General features: G+C 41.3%; 1 protein-coding gene across 1 annotated transcript in view; it reads right to left on the reverse strand.

The window, feature by feature from the left end:
• Window positions 1–5,589, reverse strand: part of GCM1 (glial cells missing homolog 1 (Drosophila)) — a 10,843-nt gene extending 5,254 nt beyond the window's left edge. Inside the window, exons 1-4 of the mRNA XM_009999264.1 lie at window positions 5,398–5,589; window positions 3,350–3,602; window positions 2,289–2,401; window positions 1,226–1,354 (exon numbers count right to left, since the gene is read on the reverse strand). Of these exons, the coding sequence (XP_009997566.1) occupies window positions 1,226–1,354; window positions 2,289–2,401; window positions 3,350–3,602; window positions 5,398–5,472 (570 nt within the window). The 5' untranslated portion in view covers window positions 5,473–5,589. The remainder of the gene's footprint in view (window positions 1–1,225; window positions 1,355–2,288; window positions 2,402–3,349; window positions 3,603–5,397) is intronic.
• Window positions 5,590–9,901: the final 4,312 nt, after the last annotated feature.

Here is a 9,901-nt window from a genome sequence, read left to right on the forward strand (position 1 = left end):
CTGATGGACCTAAGTCTGTAAATCAAATGATCCAGGCCTGCTACTGAAGCAACTGCATTTTCTAAAGTAAAGTTTGGGGCAGTGGAGGAAAAAGGACTAAGGATTTCTGGATTTTCTTTGTTAATGATAATTTGTTTTGTCAGGATACCACACAGAGTACAGAATGGGCTTTATCATATAGATAATGTTATATATAGTGTTCTCTACTTAAATAATCTGTGTGTGTTTATGTGAACACACATGCACAGACCTTCTTCCTGAGTTCCGTTGTTGCCAAAAGTATTTCCCTGTTTTCCAGCATTTGTTACAATTTTCTCATGGGGTGGGGCAATCAATACTATAAGTAAAATCCAATTAAAACCTTCTAATGTTCTCCTTCAATGTCAATACTGATTATGCTAAACCTCTAATTACTTTATGCCCAGATTTCTTTGTAAAGAATGTAATTCCTGAGCAGCCCTAGCAAAGAGCTTGTAGGAAATTTTTCAAGAAGCAACTCTTGCTTTTAAAAAAGGGAAGAGCTGGGGCTCTAAAGCTATGCCCATGCTGCTGTATAAAATGAGGCCAAGGACTGTTGTTGGCAGCAGGAACAAAAGGACATGCCCTGGAAGTTACATCCTGGCCTTGGGCAGCCTCTGGACCTGAACTGAAATGATACAAGGGCTGTGTTGCAGGTCACCAAGGGCTGTTTTTCACAGCATCAGTTTGAGATTCTTATTGCCTGTGGCTTGTAGCATGATAGCCTGTACAGGCACAGGTAGGTTCAAAGCCAGCTGTGCACAGTGAAGGGACCCAAACCTGATGCAGTCTTGTCCAAAACCCTGCCAAGGAATGTTCCCTGGCACATCCTGTCCTCTTGACCTGTGCCAGGGCATTCTGTCTGTGAGCATGAGTTAGCACTGGCCAAACCCACAGCAGGGACGATGTGAATAGTGACATGTCTGAGCCTGCCCTCCAGCCCAACTTTGTTCACCAGTATAGATGTAATCCTCTGCTGCCCCCAGGCCCAAAGAGGGCCCTGACAGGAGATGCTGGTAGTGGATAACAGTGCTGAGCAGAGCAGTATACTCAGGACAGCCCTGCTCCTTCTTGGCAGGTATGGGGAGGTGGAATATAGAGGTGTAAAGCCTGCTCCCACCCAGACCCAAAACCCAGAGAGCCTCCACTGTGCCTTGAACCATGGATCACTGACCCCACAATTTCATTGATCAATAATAACAGTTACCTCAATCTTGTGAATTCTTTTTAATCCTGCAGAAGATGAAGCAAAAGCTGTCTGTGCTTTTTGGATTGATCTTCTTGCTTCTGCTTCTAGTTTTGTTTCTGGACGTGGATGGTCATGAGCTCCTTTGGACTTTAGAAAGTAATTAGCACATGCTAAAGTTAGAAACATCCTTATTATTTATGTAGCAGAATTTGTAGTACAGGCCAAACCCATACATTTGGCCTGATTTAGCTATTTGTATTTAATAAGACTTATTTAATCTGAGCTCAAGTAACAAACCTATCTTGTATGAAGTGTGATGGGATGGAAAGTACTTGAAATCATAAAACCAGTGCACCACATTGATGTGCAGGCTGGCAACTCTGTCCGTGCAATAATTTCCATTCTTCTCACACCTCAGACATTTCCATTAGCTTCCATAGATAATTAATTATATTTAACCTCCACTTAAGTGAAAGACTGAAAACAGGAGACAGGTTATGATACTACGCTGCTGCGTTATGGTACTGCTGCAGCTTCCAGAAATATTGCCCACTATTTAAACACTTGCTTACACTCTTTTCCAGGTACAAGTTACATATAAAGCACAGATTATGTCTATTTTCCATAGACAGTCCCTTGGGTACAACTGTTTCCTGCTCTAGGATAGCTTCATGCTTATTCATGGTGCCTTGGAGAAGAGGCTACCATGGCATTTCTGACATTTTGAGGATCCATTGGTTCTTATGTACCTGAGGCAAAGTGCTTCAAAAGCTACAGGTTTTCATGGGACCCTAAATAAAAATATAATATGCTGTAACGTCATAACAGCATAGGTTAATTTAGGTTGGAAGGGAACTCTGGAGGTCTAGCTCAACCTCTCACAGGCAAGACAAACTTCACAGTTAGATCAAGTTGCTTAGGAGCTTGCCCACTCATTGCAAACATTTTTCTCCTTACAGTCATTTGACCTTGTAATATTCAATGATGACCCTTATTTGTTGGAACAAAAAATGTCCGTAATCAGTCTTAAAAAACAGTCTTTGAAATGAACCTGCACAATGTAAGGTAATTTTATACCAACCTGAAAAAATATGAATTGGCCTTCATGCCTCCAGAAGTTGGTGACTGGGTAACCACCATGGCCTCGGCAGGAAAGGAGCCGCAGGGGTCCATTGCAGTTTGGGCAGCATTTTCCTGAAGCAAAGATGGTGGAAATATTTTCTATACAACACTGATTAGATGAATGCTGTGTGCTACAATGGTGGTGGATTGCCACTTCTGGTTTTGGGCTCAGAAGTTACACTGAGTAAAACTATGCAAAAAACTTCCAAAAGTAAGCAAAAATCAATATAAACAATCTAATAATTGCCTTTATTCTGTCCCACTGTTCAGCGTAACTGGGAAAAAAATTCTGTTATAGTTTTATTATAATTTTAAAATTTCTTATAATGGTCAATTGTAGTTGTTTTTAATTTGGCAGTGTCTGGAATGCTGTATGTGTTCCTGCCTGATTTTTCTAGAACGTCATTCTGACCACAGCGAGTGCTTGAGCAATACCTTTCTTTAGCCAAAATGTTAATCAGATCCAGAAATCAATATATGCTAGTTTTACTGTGCTATCAACCTTTGTTTGGAATGGCCTTGTTAAAAGTGTAGCTCATGTAGTTCATGCAGCTCATGTTCTCTATTTGCATCATCTTGCTCAGTGACATGACTATGAGACTGCCATCATATGAGTAACTTCTTTCCTGCAAGACTTGCCTCCCAAGTTACCCATGGGCCTCTCCAATAATGAAGCCAACACTCAGGTCAGCAGGAACAGCACAGCAGGAAGCTGCCTGCACTGCACAGCTTTCTCAGTAGCCTCACTTATGGGCCTGAGAAGGCTGGAAACCAATCTCTATCAAAACAGAGATTTAAAAAAGAAATAAAAAGACAAAACAAAAAAAACCCCAGCAAACAACTCCTTCCACAAGAGTAAGAAATGTAAAAAACATTGTTCCAAAATCAAGAGTTACATTTTAATATAAGGAATGACAGTGGGGAGGTTGGATAATCCAACAGTTACCCTGTACTTAGATGTCTTTTATGTTGTGTTCACTTACAAACTGCCATGTAATGAACAGCCTTGCTCATACTCACGCTGTTGTTTTTGCCTGGCTTTGTCACAAATGGCTGGTCTTAGGTAGATCTTCCTCCCATCCCAGGTCGAGCAGTCATTTCCACAGACCACGACCCCAAGGCAGGACTTTTTTAAGATACGAGAGTTGTGGTTGTTGGTGTTTCTCATTGCCCAGCTACTGTGGTGCCTCTGAGCATTTTTATCCTCTGAGCTGTAGATATGTTTTACATAGGAATCTGGCCATTCTTGAAACCAGTCTGCTTGTTGTACATCCTGTGGAGAGACCAAAGCAACATGTATTAGGGTGGGGAAGAGAATAGCTCAGACAGGAGCCCAGCTCCTCTCTGTGGGGTGTCCTCTAGCCAGGGTGACTTGAGTACCCTGGCAGGTGATCCTGGTTGGCAGGAGGGAGTGGTGAAGGAAGAAAAAACGTACAGCATCCCACGAGCTCCAGAGCATCAGGAAAGCCTGGCCAGGAGGCTGCTCTCACCAGCCCACAGGTCCAGCTCTCTGCAGGACCTCCCCAGGAGGGAAAGGTGGCATGCCTGATGTAAAATAGCAGATACTTTTCTTGCAGGCAGCAGTCACCACCTGACTAACTTCTGTTAACTTTCATGGCAGAGATCCTGCTTCAGCCTTCAGGCCACTCACTGCAGCGTTGCACTGAATCACGTGGCTTGATTTGGCTCAACTTGTGGAAAAGGGGTAAATACTGAATCAGACTGAGACTGTGGCCACTTTTGTAGGTCTTTAGTTCTGAACTTTTGTTCATTTTGGCCCAACTGCTGTGAAAGACTTGCATGATGATTTTTCTGAAGATTGAAAGAAAGAATCTTGATGTCCTGGTCAGGTTTTATTTTTAGTGCTATGGACTAAGCCAAAAAAAGAAAAAAAAAAGAAAAAAACACAGAAAAACCCAAGGACAACACTTAAAGGAACAATAGAAATAAAACTCAATGGAAAAAACAAACAAACAAACAAACAACCACACATCATCTTGGTGGGTACAGTCAACACAGTAAAATGAAGTAAGCTGTAAAGAACCTAACATACTCACTGACAGTTTTAAAGTATAAAGGTCTTACAGGGGTACAACAAAACTAGGCATTCATTTGAAATTGGTGATCCCAACCATTGAGAGCTATTACAGCAGAAAGAACATCAACTGAGAAAACAACCTGCACTCCCCCAGGAGCCATCAGACAATGTAGGGAAGGGTGGGGAGAAAGCCTCCAGGCTGAAATGCAGGTGAAGGTGACCTTGGAGTGGAGAGCAGAGAAGGAGGCAGCCTGGGACATGGAGGCTTTGGGCAAACAGCAGTGACATAGTAGGGAGCAGACTGGGATCAGGTAAAGAAGACAGGGTGAGGAGGAGAAAGAGCTGGATGTTGAAGGACCCCAGCAGAAGGAATCTGGCACAAATATGTCAAGGTGAGGGACAGGTAGATGACACTGGCATGCAGGGTGCTGTGGACTTTCATTGGAGAGCATGGTTAAAATTTTTAGATAGGAGGACTAGAAAAGGACTGAGAGACACAAAGATCTCTATTCTGCCTCTCAGCAAATCTCTGCAAACACGGCGCAAGCTTTTCCTAGGTGCTCATGAGATGAGCATTGCCTCTGTGTGCAGAGCCATCCTGCCTGCCTGGAGCCCTGTCTGCAGCAAGGCTGAGCACCCAGAGTTGCAAGTGGGTGCTGAGCTCACTTCCATAAAGCACTACCAAAGGCAAAAAAGCAAGTCCTGGGCATCTCTAATTGAGCACCCACAGCAGAGAGTATTTCCCCTCCCTGGTTTCTCTGCACCTCATCCACCAGCAGACTAGAAAGGCAGTGCATCTGCAGCATTGCTATTTTTCATCTATCAGCAACTCTTTCAATAATACATTTAAGGAAAATTGCATGGAAATGTCAATATTTGCTCAATATTTTCTAGGTTTTCAGTAAAACACTGTCCCATACCTTGACAGGGCAAAGAGAATAAAGGCAATGACTTAGAAAGCATTTAAGATCAGCCATGAAATGGAGAAATCTGATCAGAACTGGATAAATTTTGAAGAACAAACACATACCTGGGGAAGTTTGATGTCATTTATATCCCAACTTGTCATTTCTCCAGGTTGGGAAGCAGAGTCCTCCCGCTGCATAACAATATCATCTGCACCTTTAAGATTTTTTTAATTCCTTCCCAAAGTTAGCCAGAAAGTTTCTGCTTTTGAAGTTGACTGGCTGTCAGCACTCTCAAGCAGTTTACAACCAGGAAGCTGTTTCCTGAAGCTAAATGGTAGAGAGGCTGCTCATTGAAGATAAAAATCAGTGTTCTTCTGCCAGAAAAACTTGTTTCATTAAAAGTTTTGCAAGCCAGCAATGCAGTGGAAAATATAGCTTAGAGATAGCTTGTGATGTTACAGAGGCATCACTAACAGCAAGCAAATTGTGCCTTCGTCATCTGTTTTGTTTTGCTCAGTCTCCTCTCACACCAAGTTTACAGACATGTAACTCTGCTCGCAGGCTCTTTGTACATCTGATCCAACTCTGGCTCAGTATTTCCAGAGCCAAACTGATTGAACAGCTCAGTGGTTGCTAAAGGCTCTTTGAGTTGCTGCTTACCCATTAGATATTTCACATGCTTCGCATGACGAAGGTGAGCAACTAGGAGGGATGGCTACATTATTTCAAATGAAACAGTGCTCCAGCATTTCCAGTCTTGTTGGCATCTCTGACAGCTTACCAACTACATGAGGGAAGTATAGAAAAAGAGGCTAGGCTACCTGCATTTTCCTACCTCAACAGCAGACTGAAGTGAAAAAACCCACCCAGTTTGTTAAAACCATCATTTTTTTCCTGAAATTTTTCAAAGCAGGTGGTTGCCCTACTCTGAATTTCAGTACCAGCCAAGCTTAATACCATATCATCAGGGACCCCATTCATGAAGAATTTCTGAGGTTGTTTACTTTAGCAAGGAGACAAAAGGTGAATCAGAAAAGGAAGAGGCCATTTTTTCTCTTTCTGGAAACTGGAAAATCTCCAATGATTTCAGGAAGGTGACTGTAATTTCTACCAATTAAGGATTTGTTAAAGACTACTGAGTAGTGGAAGACATAAAATCTACTTGATGCAATTTATATTTCATAAACTTTACTATGCATAATTTATTTTATTTCTGGCTCTGCAGATGCATGATTCTTGGAAAGTGACTTCCCCTTCATGCCTTTAGTTTACCCATTTATAAAATACATGTGATCTTAATTTCTCGTATTACATTATCACCTCTAAAGCAAGAGTTGGCAGATATCTGCAGAACACTTGAGACACTTGGCTGTATGGTGCTCTGGCAGCTTGATCAAAGCCCCACTGCTCCAACTTCATGGCTCAGGCTGTGGCTGTGGGGGAGAAAGCAGGCTATGGCAGAGTATCCCCTATGGAAAAAAACCCCACAGAAGGATGCCTGGAAGTCAGCTCCAGTGTGCACAGGAATTTGAACTGAGGCTCATTCTTGGAGGGCAACTAACCTGTCACATGCTCAAATAATATGTTAGATCAGAGGAGAAGGGAACATCACTGCTCAGAAATACAAGTAGCTGTAGGAATCAGGGCTTCATATATTTTCATATTGCGCTGCAACAAAGATGAAAATAGTAAAGTCAGGACAAACAAAACATGAGCTGCCTTGCAAAAATGAGTTGAGTGTACTGAGTAAATGCCCCTTGACTATCATGTGCTCTAAAACAAGAAATTATTTGTTACACAATTAAAAAAAAAAATACAGTTTCATTGCTTTTAAAATTACTTTTCATAATGAGATGGCCTAGAAAAAGATTTTTAATTTCCTTCTTACTAGAGAAAATGGGATATTTCTTACATTATATTGATAGAGAAAACAATAATTAAACATTACCCTACAATGTAATTAAATACACAGATAATTTCATAATAATATGCACCAAAAATGGAGTTACAGAGGATCATACATACTTAGCTAATTGCAGGCAAAAGCTGGAAAAGCAGCAAAAACTTTGAGCAATAATTACAGGATTTTGTGGCATATTAAATTTCTGATTGTTATTTGTTTAGCTTTAATTATTAATAAGGTGTAGCAGTTTTTAAAATTGAGAATTCTGAAATATTTTTTCTTTCTTTATGCTCACTCCTCTCCTCATCTCTCCTTATCTCCCAAGGGATCCATATGGGCAGGTCCTCAGTAAAAGCAACCAAGCTGTTGGAATACAAAAAGACTGCATTGAAGAGCCATAGAATTAACCATCGCATTACCACTTCACAGACCATGACTGATTTTGCATTTATTATACTGCATAAAAAGACCAGTCCTCCCAGAAAGGGCTCGGGGCATAGGAAATCCACAAAAGCTGGGGTTGTTCACTCTAGAAAAGAGACATATAAGCAAGGGCACTATAAAAATTACCTAAAATGGTAAAGAGTGTAGCAGGGGTGCTTCTCATTTAACTGCCCAAGAGCCCAGGGGCACAGATTGAAAACAACTGTCATATTCAGAAGCAAGGCAAAGAAATGCATTTTTCATTCACTATATAATTAGTATCAGTTTGTCTAATGAAAGCTCCCTCCTCTCCCTACAAGTCTTGCTCCACTTTTTTCTTTAGACTCTTGTGCTACATCTTTACTACTGGTGTTGGTGTGGTGTGTCATGAAGGTTGAACAATAGGCAAGACTGAAGATCAGAAAGAGGCAAGAAATTATATTTCAAGATCTGCTATTTAATGTTTATCTCTGTGTAACATCTGAAATATGTTTTAATGTATATAAAAAGAGCTAGTAAGCCTCAGATTTTATGACTTATGGAAATTTTTACTTAGCAAGGGTTAGGAAGGTTTCTTCTGTTCTCTTTAGAAGTACTTGGTGTTGACCACACAGGAAAAGGATTATGAATGTTTAAAATAGAGTATGTGTATTACCAATTTACATGAGCCCACAGGTTAAATTAATTGAATATAATCTGCAAAATCTTATTTGGAAGGACAGTCTTGCAGAATGTAACCACAGAGAGATGACAGGGGTTCTTTAGCAGTCATCTGCAACAAGAGATCAAGGACTGGAAAAAGCCCTGGAGCCCTGAAAAGCTTCTTGAGTTCAGGCTCAGGCTCTGGAGAGGACTGTGCAACCCTGCAGAGCAGCGCCTGGGGAGAGCAGCTGTGGCTGCAGAGGTTTCCCATTGCTGCCTGTGGCTGCCAGGCCCTGCTGAAGGATGACGTTCCTGCTGGCGGCAGGAACACGTGGATGTAGGCAATTACAGAGCGGTCACAAGATCAGGCTCTTTCCTTGTATTGTTTTACCACCACATGAAGAAGGTGCTTTTGTCAGTGCTCCCATCAGTCTTTCTTTTTCTCTCTTTGGTGTCATCTTTCAGTGATGACAACCTTTTAACTGATCTCAGGTGCAGCTGGTGGCTGAGTTACCTGTCCTGCCAACAGCGTGTTTCACTATCTTCCATGCCTGCCTTTGTGCCTCGTATTCAAGTGCATGATTTTCCCTGACACTGAAAGGTTCTCCTTGCTGATGGGAGCTTTCCTGCCTCTCCTCCACTAACATTATTGGCATTTGCATGCTGCTCGTCCTTCTTTAACCCCCCTTTTATTACTGCAGTGTTTCATGATGCTGTACCACAGGAACCAAGGAACATGCATGTTTGGACAACAACCCTATTGTACCAAGATGCTACTGATACTTGTAGAATATTTCTCTGGATTGGCCTGACAATTTTTTTTTTCTTCTTTTTTTTCAAGTACATTCTACAGACTTAAAAATAAGAACTTTATCTTCCAGTCAGCCTTTCTATTTGATCAACTGTGGCAGCAGGATGAAGTACTATGATCAAATTCTCAGATGCAGAGCACAAACTCACTGCGAAGACCTGTCACCTGTAATGAGAAGACAGTTTCGGCCTGTGCGAAAGTGCACCAGGGATGCTGCTTGTTTTCTGGAGACAAGCTGTTGTTCCCAGATGGCCCTGATCGATCCTCAAGTTGGCTTCCTCTGTATTTAACACCACTTGAAATGCTTATGCTGTCTTCACCATTCAATACCCAAAAGCGAAAGCTTCTCTCCTTGGGTCTGCCACTTTGTAAGAAAGATGGGTGCATTTTGAGATGGAAGTATTTTTAAATCATTGGTTCATTTTGTTTGTCCTTTGTTTCTCTTTAATTCCTTTCTTATAACTGGTCTTGTTAATGCCTTTGGTATCAGAACCAGTGAATATATTTTGTCCACTTCTCATATTTCTGAATCCTGAACTGCCCTGAATAAGAAGTCAGTTGTAGGTAGTGTAGTTCTTCTAGCTTTGCTGCTTCAGCTACATTCATTGAACATGTTTTAAAAACTGTTTTTTCCTTTGAAAATTTCATTTCCCACCCCTGTCCAGATATCCTCTTTCTAGAAGTGCTGTCTGAAATTACATACTTTGCAGGGATCTCTGATGATCACATCATATAAGACAGATGTATCTATGCTGTCGATTACAAACCAGACACATTAGCCTAGAATTCACCTCAGAGCTCAAACACTGATTAATGTCTTGGACTTTTTTTTTTTTTTTTTTTTTTT

This window comes from Chaetura pelagica, unplaced genomic scaffold, assembly GCF_000747805.2.
Source record: "Chaetura pelagica isolate M959 unplaced genomic scaffold, ChaPel_1.0 scaffold90, whole genome shotgun sequence".
NCBI classification, from domain to species: Eukaryota; Metazoa; Chordata; class Aves; order Apodiformes; family Apodidae; genus Chaetura; species Chaetura pelagica.